This window comes from Diadema antillarum, unplaced genomic scaffold, assembly GCF_040938485.1.
Source record: "Diadema antillarum isolate AM-2024a unplaced genomic scaffold, OU_Dant_1.0 seq00001207_RagTag, whole genome shotgun sequence".
Taxonomy (NCBI): Eukaryota; Metazoa; Echinodermata; class Echinoidea; order Diadematoida; family Diadematidae; genus Diadema; species Diadema antillarum.
Window position 1 is genome coordinate 568603 of NW_027272000.1, and position 13629 is coordinate 582231.

Genomic DNA, 13629 nt, shown 5'->3' on the forward strand with positions numbered 1-13629 from the left:
AAAGTATTTTCACAGGTTGTTGAATTCACGCTGTGCAAGTGTCAACAGGTTCACAATGTGCAGAGAAAATTGGGATGATATTTTTGTGGGTTTTAGAATTCGCGCTAGTCAGAAGTAACGCGAAATACACGAAAGTTAACGTACTGTGAAAATTTCTGGGTTTACAGTAGCGGACCTATATATGAGGGGTCATCAGAAGCTGCCACAAGGATGGCTCTTATTAGGCCTCTCATACAATGACAGCATTTTACATCATCTCACAAGAAAAACTTTTGTACACAAAGACATTCATGGCAGGAATCTCGAGCAAAATTCCACTTCATACAATGTTAAACATTAGCACCCAGCACAGTCTTGGAATTTTCCTAGCCCATCATTGCACTCATGTGGGATATTGCTACTCCCACTACATGTCCTCAGCCTGGAGCAGAGCAAACTATCATTATAGCTGCTGCACCTTGCACTCTTCAACAAGCTGCAACATGATGCTGGTTGCCTCATCATATTCGCCCAAAGTCGTGTTGTTCTCTCCAGTTCCCCTGGCTTCCAAAATGTCGACTGGGGGCTGTAGAGACTCTGTGTGCTCCATCTCCTCCTGCTGGTCCTCCTCTCCCTGGCCAAAGCTGACCCTGGACTCGTGCTGGTCAATGTCTGTTGACTCCTGTTGGTCAGCGTTTACTCTGCTCCAAGAGCATCCCTGGTACTTCCGTGTCACCGGCTCATAGACACCATGGGCCCTGCGGAGGTGGTTGCGCCTACCACCTCTCTGAGCGAACCCGTCACCGCACTGCTCGCACTTGAAGGGCTTAGTATGGATTCGGAGGTGGGCACGCAGCCGCCAGACATCACTGAAGGCTACACCGCAATGTTCACACACAAAAGGTTTGTCCTCAGAGTGGGTCAAAAGATGGACCTTAAGGGTGCTTGGGCAGGCGTATCGCTTCTTGCAGTGGGGGCATTCATGGTTTTTCTCGTCTGTGTGCACCTGCTGCTCATGGTACCACAACGCTGTGGTGTTCAGAATGATCTTATCGCAGAAACGGCATTTGTCAGGGTTTTTGCCCTCGTGCAGTAGCATGTGCCGCTCCAAGTTTCTTTCCGTTCTGAACTTCTTTCCACATGTAATGCACCTAACACTTCGGCATGTGGTCCCCTTAAACGCGACCTCTTTGTGCTGCTGCAAGTGTAACTGCAGGCCACGGTCTGATCTGAACTTGGCATAGCAACCACCCTTGGTGCAGCAAATTTTTCTATCCTTGTGGACTTCTTGGTGAATTATAAGGCTGTGCAATGAGAGAAAGAGCTCTCCACACTGGTCACATATGAATGAGTTGTCAACGTCTTCGGGCGAAGCTTCACTAGGATGTGAAAATAAAACATGCTTCTTCAAGTTGCCGACTCGACCGAAGGTTCTATGGCAATGCTTACATGAAGCTCGTGGCAGACTCGGCCCCTTGACTTGGCTTCTTTCAAGATGGGCAGTGCTTTTTCGTCCTTTACCAGTTACAAGGAAAGGGTTGAGGGAAGAGTACTGAATGCCTACAGGTGCTTCAGGAGGCTTTGCATGATCTTCTTCAAAAGAATGGGATTCGATGTGCTTTTCCAGTGACTGCTTTGACATACAGGTAAAGCCACAGCAAATGCACTGAAAGATGCCGAGATGACCTAGCATGTGGTAAGTGCTCTTGCCAGGAGAGAAGAAACGCATCGGGCAAAAGAAGCATTGGACAAATCCCTCCTTATGAACCTTGGCATAGTGATCACCAAGGGCAATCATGGTGGGAAAGGACTCAGGACAGCTCTTGCAGTTGAAGATTTTGTGGGTCTTGTAGTGGTTGCAGAGGTGGTGGCGCAAGTAGAATCTCTCGCCACACTCAATGCAGTCAATGATGCAAGCATTTCCACTTAATCTTCCAGCCTTCTCCAATGAGAGGCGCAGGATTTCTTGATTTCTCGTCTCTATGCCATTGTTCATATTACTTGCCTCGGTGCCATTGCTCGTATTACTTGCCTCTGCACCTGCCTTTCCTTCTTCCACCGAAGAGTCGTCTACAGCTTTTGGTAGCAGATCAGATTCCAATTCCCCAGGCAATTCTTGGCCCTCCCTTGTTACCTGCTCTGCAAGTTCAGCTTTGTACTTCTTCAAGAGACCACTAATTTCAAGGTTCTTCCCCTCATTCCAGAGCCGGATCCCCTCTTTACAAATATCACACTTGATGCCATGAGTGCCACAGTGGCTCTGAATGTGTCGCTCCAAACTCGACTCAAAAGTGAAGTAGATCGGACAGTGCGGACACTTGAGAGGGCGTAAGGTTTGCGAACTCTGGCCTCCAGCGTCTGACCCTGTGGACAACTCTTGCACCTTCTTCTGAAACTCCACAACTTCCTCTTTGGTGTTGAACACCTTGTGGACTTCCTGCGTATGTGTTCTGCGCTGAGAAGCACGTTTGAAACCCTTTCCACAAAAGCGGCAAGGATAGCCTCCTCTGTCGCGTTTCTTGCGCTTCCTGGCGTGGCCAGAGTGGTTCTGTTCACTGGAGTGGTTCTGCTCACTGGGGCGCTCGTCATCCAGATTACGTTTTGGAACTCTTACAGTTATTGATGTCTTATTTTTAAAAGACTTGAAATCCCTACTCTCTGCTTTTCCCCCCGCATCGCTGTCGTCGGAAATACTGTCATCCCCACTGCTTACGCAACCTGCACTGTCATCATCATCATGGGTTGATGTAGACGGCGTGCTTCGCGAGCTGTTTTCTACACCGGCTGATGTCCCACGCTTGGAATCTCCGTTCACCTGCTTGTCTGATTCTCTCACCAGTGGTTCATCTCGCATATCACCATTTGTCTCTCTTTGCACAGGTGCAGTTTGCTTTGTCTTGGAAGGTTTGAAGATCCTCTTCATCATCATCTGGAAGAAGATAGTAGAGTACAATCAGTAAAATTATCAGATTTGAAATGAGATTGAAAAACAAAGTAAAATCAAACTTCGATATCTCAGCCATTTCAAAATAATTTTCATCAAATAAGCTTTGAATTCCTCTTGGAATTTTATGCCCTTTCATATTTCATATGAGGCTTCTCATTATCTAAAAAAAAAAAATCATCTTCTATCAAAAACACTGAAAACCTGATGCCCCACCTCAACTGACACTGTACCATCCCTTTTACAAAGAACTAGATTGCCTAGCACCTCATTTCATGTGGTTTTGAGATCTTCATTATTATCGGGCTATTATGTTAAGACCAATCAGAAAAAAAAAGAAATCCAAAATATTCTACATAAAAATTTCTTTCACTTTGATGTCTGGTTTTTAGCAAGCGACTCAGCTGAAAGCTATTAATAAGTATGGTTCTAAACATAAAGAAGAGAGTAATAAAAGACATAGTATGGACCTCACTGAAGTACGGTCTTAAAGGACACCTTAACAAAATGTGTGGATTAATTATGAGAGTGAATGCAGTCATTCTAGTACTATGCATCAGTGAAACGGTGAGCAAAATTGAACAATCTGTTCAAAAGTTACAATTTTTGGATGTTTCAAAGATACCATCGCTGGTTGAGAGGGATACTACAGTTTGTAATGTCACATGCATTTGAACGATATGAAGAAAATTCAACATGTGGGCATTTCCGTGAGTTGTGCGACATGACCACCAAAATTTTACCCGCATATTTCAAGACAACTGATAATCTTACTTTGTTAGCCATAGTTTGAAGTGTGTGAAACCAACTTTACCTTTAAGAAAAGTTCCCTTTTGTGCATTTTTATACCTTTTGAAACCAGAAAGCATTTTTTGACCTAAAAATCCCTAAAAATGTATTTTTGTTGCTCTTTGTGATTATTTTTTATATTTGAGGCTCAAATCAAACTTTGTTTGGTTTTACAAATCAAAAATACATTAATCTAGCAGTAAATAAAGTGGAGACCTCGATATAAGATATGTACTTCGGACACCAGCATGCTCTTACATAGCTCGAGAAGCTGCTGTAACGTGAGTTACCGAAACATGAACTTTTTAGCCTAGCAATTTTGCTATGCCCAACTGAGACTTGGTATTTTGGATTATCAAATAACTATGCAGCACACATCCAAGAAATATGATGGGACTTGTAGTCTTTGCTTCAAATTCTCATAACAGAGGTCTTAAAATTGTAACGTGAGTTACCATGTAACGTGAGTTACCACAATGTAACGTGAGTTACCGACATGATTTTTCTTTGATACCAAGAAATGATATGAAGGTTGTGATTGTATTTAAAGTAATCAATGAGTACATGATTACTGAACTCTTGTATTAAGATTCTATTTCCAGTAGATAGTTATTCTCTTGGTCTCTCTCTATCACCAAACCAACTGGTCTACATGTACAATGTATCAATTACACATGTTCATCACATGTGCTTCAACAGGTTCCATATTTACTACATAATAGGATGTATTTAATATTACAGTGCATGTATACTGATCTGTTACGAAAGTTGTTAAAAGACATTTCTTTTAAAGCTGCATGGACCTTGTTCCAGCAAATTATCAAAATTTTGTGATAACTATTAATAGCCTCCTGATTGGGATAATCACTGCATGATTACTCTTGAAAAGTTATTGTTTTTGTATTAAGTGATTACTATTTGACATTTCATAGTTTATACCTACCTGTATAGACCAAAGCCATTGTTTATGAGGCTGAAACATTTACATGTATGAACAGAATTTTGAAATTAGAGCTTGCTTCCTGCTGTTTTTTCTGAGATTTTTGAGAACTGAACATTGTGAATTTGACATGCTTATGTGTTTTATACTATTCTACTCTGAGGTTTTAGCTATATTGTTGCAAAATCCTACAATGAAACTTTTCCATGTTTACTAATTTACTTTACATGCTGATCTATTACCAAAAACTTGTTGAATGTGAACCTCATTATCAGACATTTTCTTTAAGAGCTGGACAGTCATGTACCTTAAAGCAAACTATCAACATTTTGTGATATTAATAGTTAGCCTCCTGATCACAAAATATTTACTATTCATGTTTTTCATTGGGATTTACTGCTTCAGTCTGCTTGATTACCCTAGAAAATACTGGTATACTTTTTACATGTATGTACAATTTAAATAATGGCTACTTGACATTTCATAGACCAAAGCCATTGTTTTTTAAGGCTTAAACAGTTATGAACATGTTTTATTAAACTGATCAATACTGGTAGCAGAAAACTAAAATTTATCTGCAGTTTCTGTAATTCAAGTCTAATTTCTGTACCAGTTTAGTATAAGAATTTGTAAACAAATCAAACATACAAACAATTGATTATTGAGTACTTCAAACAATTATCAAATAATTGCAATATAAATTGCATTGTTTAAAAGTTAAAAGATTTATTGAAATATTCATTTCTGAACCTTTAAACTCTCCACAGACTACATGTACAGGTCTCTAGTCTCGTGACTCAGTGTATTAAATGGAATAGTTTATGGATGACTTGTTTTATGTAGATAGCCAGAAATCCATTTAAATCTAGTAAAATATAAAAACAATCAAATCAAATTCTCTATTAAATCCTCAATTTCTGATGCATTTGTTAACTGGAAAAGAGTGTAATTTAATGAAATAGACTCTGTTTCATATCATTTTGTTGAATACAATTTTTGTCTCAGTACAAATGAAAGCTTAGAAAACGACTCAATTAAAAATGATATTTATCTGCAAGTTGGTATTCTAAATGTAAAGTTTCCTGCCTTTTGGTAATCTCATGGATAAAATGGGATTAATTACTGTCAGATCAATGTTCAAATCAATTTAGATTCTTTATTCATGGAGTTTGTTTGTGAAAAAAGTTGTCTTGGTAAGTTTTCTTTGGATTATTAAGACAAAAAATTGTCTTGTGATCGTGTGGACAAACTGTAACGTGAGTTACCGTAACGTGAGTTACCGCTTCACATGACGATACCTGGAGAATGTAAGACAATTTGAATTTTTACCATACTCGGTGATGTATGTTGTTAGTCCATGACTTTGACACAATACACTTTAAAGTCTCTCTGTTTCTTGTTTGAGGAAACTTTTGAATACAAGACATGCCAAATTTTTGCATGTCCAAATTATGTAACGTGAGTTACCGACATTTGTAGTGTTTTTTCTCATATTTCTCATAAGAGTCTGTGGATGTAATGTTGCTGTGAGGTAGGATGGAGGTGCATGATACTCATTCACATATAGTAACTCATATCACTAATTAGGTTTTAAGGATATTGATCTCAACAACCTAATTTTTAGTTCAAAATGTAACGTGAGTTACCGTGGAAATGCCCATGTACACATCGTAAATTTCCTCTCATTATAAAATAACACTTGACTTGCCTCTTTTAGAAGGAAGGGGGATAAAATCACCCTTAACAAATGTCACTAATAAGTCGGGGGAAAATATGAAATGTTGCTAGGGCAACTGGTATGCCTGCATCAAAATGCATGATTCTCCCAATAGGTCTATAGTACATTTTGTATATCTTGACAATGTGTGACCACAGTTTCACGTAATTGGCAAAAAATAGCTGAATTTTTGAATAGCTAATCTGTCCACAATATTTTTTATGGATGGACAGGAGGGCGGACATACAAACAGACAAATGGACAGACTGACAACCCAAAAATGTAATGCCCCCGGCAACGCTTAATGACAGGGGAATCATAAAAATATTTAAAAAAAAGATTATTTGTAAAAATCACAAGTGACATTTTCCTCAAACTTTCACTGATGTGCTATATTACTGCATCCACTCAATCCACATCAAGATGAACTTGTTCTTTAATGCCTCTTGTGCGTGGTAATCATAAGTACTAGAAATGTTTCCTCTTTGCTGTGGAATACCCTTTCCAACTATTTGCCAGTGAAAATGCAGATTTAGCATTTACCCCCATAAATGCCAGCCTAGTGAGAGTTAAAGCACTGCGACTTAAAAAGCTTGCATAACAAGAAGTCACCTGTGGACATTGTCCATCGCGTAACATGACGCTCGGCTCGACGTAGAAATGGTGGACACGGGCATGCTCCCTCAGGGGTTCGGTGTGAGTGAAGGCCAGTCCACAGCGTGCACACATGAAAGGAACGTCTTCCCCCATTACCACCCGCATGAGCTTGTTCTTGCGGAAGATGGAGATGACCGTGTTTTCGAGGCTTTTCTTGTTGGGCTGCCCGCTTCCATACGCCTTTCCCCCACCCTGCTGACGCTGGACTGGAGGGTTCCCTGTTGTATTGCCATGGGAGGCATCTCCGTTGGTCAGTGGAGAAGCGAGGTGGTCATATTGCTGAGACGCCGCCATGGCATGGACCTGCTGGATGAATTGCACATGAAAAATAAGGAACTTGTCATTCATGTGCGGCGTAATAGTTGTAGGATAAAGGTGCAATGTACACGGTCGGGTGCAACAGACTCATATCCACTTGCATGAATAGCCCTCAATGTGCTTTTCATTGATTTATTTTCTGTAGCCTTACTGTGCTTGTTAACCAATTGCCATGCCTCTGGAGTGCTCTCTTGGCTGACTGGCACAAATGTCTAAAGATAAAAACTCACATTTTACCATGGAACAGAGATCTCCTACCCTAATCCCCTTACTCCTATATTAGTCACCATGGCCTTCCTGCTGGATTGTGGTACATTTCTGCACCTGAGTGGGCACAGCAACTGTACAACTACAGTATACTGTAGGTACATGTACAGTGTATGTCAGTGGACTACTGAGTGCACTGTATGAAAAAGCTTGCCAAGTTCAGCAAAGAATGTGGGCACATAGAGAGTAAACCAAGACATATGAACATTGAGAGGCAATTGGTATAAATTGGCACTTTCCCCTTAAAACCTTATGGTGCTTTTACCTGAAAGTCTCACTGAGGTAAATAGTCAACCTCACCTTTAAATCGAATCTACATTGAACTGAAGAAATTTTGATTCAGAGAAAATTTGACTTATTGAGGGATTAAAATCTCAATAGAATATGAAGAGAAAAAACCTTCAAAAGACCTCTGACTTTGGTAATTATCAGACTTTTGAATGCGAGGTCAACTTAAGCACGGTTGACTGTAGATCAATAGGCCTACCTTTTATTGGCAAAATATTAAACTGACATGTTTACCATAATGTATTCAGTTTTCACTTTCCTTGAACTAGGTTTAATTGAATGAATGGCCACATTTTGTAAAAGAGAGCATGTATGGGGATTTGAGGACTTTTATTTGACTTTTGACTCTTTTACATTGTCTATGAGTTCATGCATTGAGTAATTTTTAAGGTGTGGAGAAAAAGTGTAATTTCTGTATTAAATAGTAAATTGTTAGCATTTTAACTTGGCCTTTCACCCTTGACCTTTGACCCTACAAAATTGTATGACCCTATTTAAAAACAAAACAAAACAGAATCTTGCATTAAATAAGGCATATTACTTTCATAACGATACCCTGAGCCACTTCCGAGATATGGAAGACGTGAAAATTTAGCACTTTCACTGACCTTTGACCTTTTTTGGCCAAAAACTTCCCAGAGAATCTCTATTGAGTACCGGTAATACGCATCCAACTCGATTCAAGAAAAATCCTGCCGACATTGCATGAATTATGAGGAAAAAATGAAATCTTGAGGAGTTGACCTCTACCTTTGACCCTTGACCTTTGACCCATGAACCCCAAATCCCCTAGATACGTTGTAATCACTGCCAGTCAGTACATGCATATTTGATGTACTACAGTGTACATGGTATGGATTTGTATGTTTTATGAAAAATCCTTGAACCATTTGCAATATATGGAGAAAAAAGTGAAATTTTAGCATTTTCACTTGACCTTTGACCTCATAACCAGTCAGAAACTCTCACTAGAGAATCTTTATTGGACAGTAAGTTTCAGGAAAACACCTTCAGGCATTGCAAAGATACAGGGAAAATAGTGACCTTTTGAGCACTTGACCATGACCTTGACCTTTGTCCTTTGGCCTCTTGCCGATTTTGCTCAAAAACTACTTTTAAAACTGCTGCATCATACAATGTGTAGGTCATCATCGGACCAAATTTGGTGAAATTTGCTTCATCCAGTCTTGAGTTTATCGCGTAAACGGATAAATTTTAGGATTTCACCTTGACTTTTGACCTTTGACCTCTGGCCAATTTCACTCAAAAACTAATCAAGGAATTGCCCAATCATACGTCATCTTTGGACAAAGTTTGGTGAAATTTGCTTACACTGTAATCCATTCTTGAGTTATTGCGTAAACGGATACTTGTACAAATTCATGATTAGACCTTGACCTTTGGCCTTTGGCAGATTTCGCCCAAAATATAATTAAGTAATTGCCCAATAGGGTACTTGGACCAAGTTTGGCAAAATCCCACTCAATATTACTCAAGTTATCGCATATAAACAAAAATGGAGACAAATGCACGCACAGACGGACGGACGGACGACCTGAAAACATTGTGCCTCCGGCACCCTTCGGGTGAAGGCAAAAAATAAACTTGCACCTTCCCTCCCTCTTGATATCCAACATTACAAAAGGCCATTTCTGATGCAGGTTGAATGAAACCAATGGGGCTTTGCAACTTTGGGGGGATTATATCATTTTATTAGAAAAGCAAAACAGCTATAAATTGCTGACATCAGATCTCAAGCATTTGTACATTTTCTGTCAAAGTCAACTTTGCATTTAATAAGTCAAATTTATTTGAACTGAAAAAATAGCTTCAACTTTATAGAGAAATTCGACTTATGAGGGATTAAAATCAATAGAATATAAAAAGAGGACTTGAAAAGACCTTCGACTTAGGCGATTATTCAACTTACACTGTATGCCAGGTTAGCAAGATTGACTGTAAATTTCCATTATTTCTCATTCACTCACTCTCTCTCTCTCTTCACCTTCAGAAGGTCAACATCAAGAGTTATGAAATAGTTAAACACAAACATGCACATCAAACAGAAAGAAAAATATCTTTTCTTGCATGAGGGTCAGTCAGTCAATCTCAAAAACCTTTCTATTGATATGCTGACAAACTAATTTGCCTTATCCAACCAAGCCAGTGAGCAAGAGAGCTACAATGTACTGCACTGGCTGTGAGCATATCATGGTTTGTAGAAAAAATACTGTTCAAGGTACAGTGTAAGTCATTGTAGATTACATTAATTTGATTTCAACTGGATTCATGAGCAAGTCGCTGAACTGTGAGACAGCACGTACAGTAAGTGGTACAGTACATACATGTGTAATATTCCAAAGACAAAAATATTCAATCACAATTCCTGCACACACTATTTTGAGGTTGAAATGAAAGAAGCACCCCTAGAAGGACAAACTAAAAACAAAAAAAAAAAAAATTCATTTCCATTAGATTTTCGCGCTGGGTTTATTAATTGATTATTAAATGCCAGTAGTACACTTTGGCTAGCTGTCTTCATCATATATGCATACAAATCATACATTTTGCTCTAAATCAGAAAATAAAGCTCCTAGAATCCTAATTTTTGGTGGTAACATTCTTTGTAAGATTTCTAACAATATACACTGATGAAGCACTTTGAAAAAATCTGGTATCAAAATTAATTTCTTATGTATTGTAGGCCCTATTGTTTTATGATATATTCTTATGTATTTCTGTTTTACATTTCATGTTTATTTTGTGTTTTTTCGCAAACTTTATGGCAAAACCAATTACAAGCATGATATTTAAATGCAAAAAATTGATTTCAGCCAATAAATGTGAAAATAATCATCTTTTTGAATAGGGCGAGAAAACTCTATTTGCATAGACTTTGTACACAAATTTAATCATATTCTTGAGCCATTTTCGGTCTGACAAGCATGTACAAAGTATGCACGTACAAGACCTTGTAGGCCCTACAGTCTGTATATTAAGGTCGTGCAGTGTCTAACGGTATGCCCCATTTTCGTGAAAATGGTGTCATAATAAGATGCCCGAGACTTGACAGTAAACAAAAAAATTTTGCGCGGCGGAATAGTCATGGAAAATGTCTGGAAGGGGGGTTGATTCAGCCCCCATCCCCCCCCCCCCCCCTATTTGTTTTAGGGTTAAGGTATAGAAATGAGATGGTCCTACTGCACAGAGAGAGAAGAAAAAAATATAATTCCTGCATGAAATTGAAATCAGTATATATGTTAGTTGCTACCATTTTAACCTGTTAACCATTACGGTATGACCTTTGACCCTCTAACAATTGTTAATCTTACAAACTTTAATTTTTCCTTAAAAAAAAAAAGAAAAATGAAAGGGGACACGCATGAGCCCACCCCCTTTTTTTTTTCGATAGAAGAGAAGTTTCTAGGTACATAGTGGCACCAGAATATTGGCCCTGATGAAGACCATTCTTTTTTTTTTTTCTTTGCTTGTGGCACTTGCGCCCCACCCCTTTATTTGGCTTTACAGACAAAATTCTTCATCCGCTCTTGATTATTCCCATCAATAACTTTCACTGCCTTTACTTTAAGTTTTAATGTTTAGGCAGACAAATCTGGAAATTTGTCCGACCAGGGTCATCTTTTGTTCAGTTTGTTTGTTTTTGTTTTGTTTGTTTTTTTCTTTTCTTTTTGTTTTTTTACGTTCCTCCTCCGTCGGCCGTCGGACGGAGTCGAGAGGATTCCATGAAGCCACATGTGTCTGTAGACAAGTCTCTGCGTATCCCTGACGCAACGGGTATGTATAGCCTAGGTTCTAGACGTCTAGCGTCTGGCGACTTGACAGAGATCTAACGTTATTAGTTAGAGCCCCTCTAACGTTAGGGGCGGCGTACACTTACTCGATCATTTAGCTCCCGCTCCCATGGGGGAGCTTTACTGCCTGTTTTGTTTTGTAACATTTGTAGGAAGCAACTTGTACAGTAGGTTTAGCATAGCGGTATCAGCCTAGAAATCTGTAAGCGAGGTTTAATTCAACTGATTAGACCTCGCTAAGCATGTGGTACATATCCTACCATAAGTTACAAATAGACATCGAAGAACCAGTTATTTTTTTTTTTCATTCTGTGAAGGCAGACGCACATTGTAGATGCAGTCTCCGCGGAACACCCGACAAGACAAGGTTCAGACCGTCGACCGATCTAACATTAACAAGTTAGGAATTAGAAAGTATATCAAGCCAGCACTTAATAAGCACCCCAAGGTACGATAATACGCCAGCGGTGGACTGTACCAAACAGGAAAAAGAAGAAGCTCTAGTTATCTTACCTGTGATTTAAGGCCGTTTCGTAGAACATACCAGGCCTTCCGATCTTCAGAATTAACACAGAGCGTACTACACGATACCATACCGTGCTTTTTCGGCATCAATTCGGATGATGTGAAGAGCCGTATCTAGTAGAGTGTCGTGTGCTATAACTCTTTGGTACCGTGTGCAGAGAACCAACAACTGGAATGGAAACTCTCCAACATCAGAGCAGCAGAGGGCGTATTAATTTCTCTTACACCGTTATTTTCGCGTGGGTTTAATTTTCGTGAATTTCGCCAATCGCTGTTGGGCTGCAAATTGAACAATGCGCGGAAATATTTTTATCGGACAGGCAGTAGTGCATCAATGACATCCATTATAGAAATCGGGCTGGATCACGAAAAAAATAAAAGTGAATGAGTCTCCGAAATCACCAGTTGCGAAAATATCTGTACGGAAAGCAGTGCGAAGAGCAAAGGAGCACGATACCGTGGAGTGGTTCGAATGCGGAGTCTTATCTAGTGTCGTGCGCTATACTCTTTGGTGCCGTGTGCAGAAACCAACAACCACTGATCAACAACTAGAATAGAAACTATCCAGCTTTAGGACAGGAGAGGGCGTAGCTTTTTAACCAACTACGACACTGAAAAACTAGGCTGCGAGCTGGATTGCTCGCGTGTCTTTTCCTTTCTTTTCTTTTCTTTTTTAACTCCACCAAGGAAGGAGGTTATGTTTTCATCGGCGTTGGTTGGTTTTTTTTTTTGTTTGTTTGATACCTCCAAGGAAGGAAGAGGTTAGTCTGTTTGCAAAAAACCCCAAAACAAAAACAAAAAACAAAAAAACTCAAAAAGTTGTAGGCCCTACATGGATTTGAACGAAACTTGCAGGAAAAGTTGAATGACACAAGGAAGAGATATGATTTAATTTTGGTAGTGATCCGGAAATTTTTACGGATCTTTGACTGAGGGATTCTTCATCTTTTTCCTAATAGGGTCAATAAATTTGGGCCCGAGTTCAATCTGCGCATTTGAGGTTTGCTTATGCGCTTTAAAGCGCTATAGGCACCGCGTAGCTAGAAGCTGATGACATAATCAAAAGGCTTCTATCACTTGTATTGGAAAATTTCAACATAATAAAGACATACTGCGTACCATTTATTAAAAAAAAGATATGAAGAGTTTGTTTGCAAAAACCGATAAGTCCATTTTTGAAGATTTTGAAGTACGGTCTCTGTCATAAAGTACAAAATAATACCTTTTAAATGATATATTAGTCACTACATATAAAGGTACATTTTTGAAGTTTTGGTCAAAAGAAGCTAAAATTTTGTTATCATTGTCTTTATTTTCCTTGACCTTTAATCCCAAATATCTCCATTTGGCAAATATGGACTTATCGGTTTTTGCAAACAAACTCTTCATATAT

The 13629-nt window shown here is 39.1% G+C and overlaps 1 protein-coding gene across 1 annotated transcript; it reads right to left on the reverse strand.

The window, feature by feature from the left end:
* Positions 1–297: 297 nt before the first annotated feature.
* On the reverse strand, positions 298–12294 carry LOC139744740 (uncharacterized). The gene is made up of 3 exons (XM_071655163.1): positions 12225–12294; positions 6913–7329; positions 298–2908 (listed from the first exon to the last, which is right to left on the reverse strand). Exons 2-3 carry the CDS (start codon positions 7318–7320, stop codon positions 443–445), a joined length of 2874 nt encoding a protein of 957 aa, XP_071511264.1. The 5' UTR covers positions 7321–7329; positions 12225–12294; the 3' UTR covers positions 298–442.
* Positions 12295–13629: the final 1335 nt, after the last annotated feature.

Coding starts and splice junctions, on each gene's coding strand:
- LOC139744740 (XM_071655163.1), bottom strand. CDS start 7,320: ATGGCGGCGTCTCAGCAATATGACCACCTCGCTTCTCCACTGACCAAC. Junction 2,909..6,912: donor CTAGGCTGGCATTTATGGGG/GTAAATGCTAAA, acceptor ATCTTCTTCCAG/ATGATGATGAAGAGGATCTT.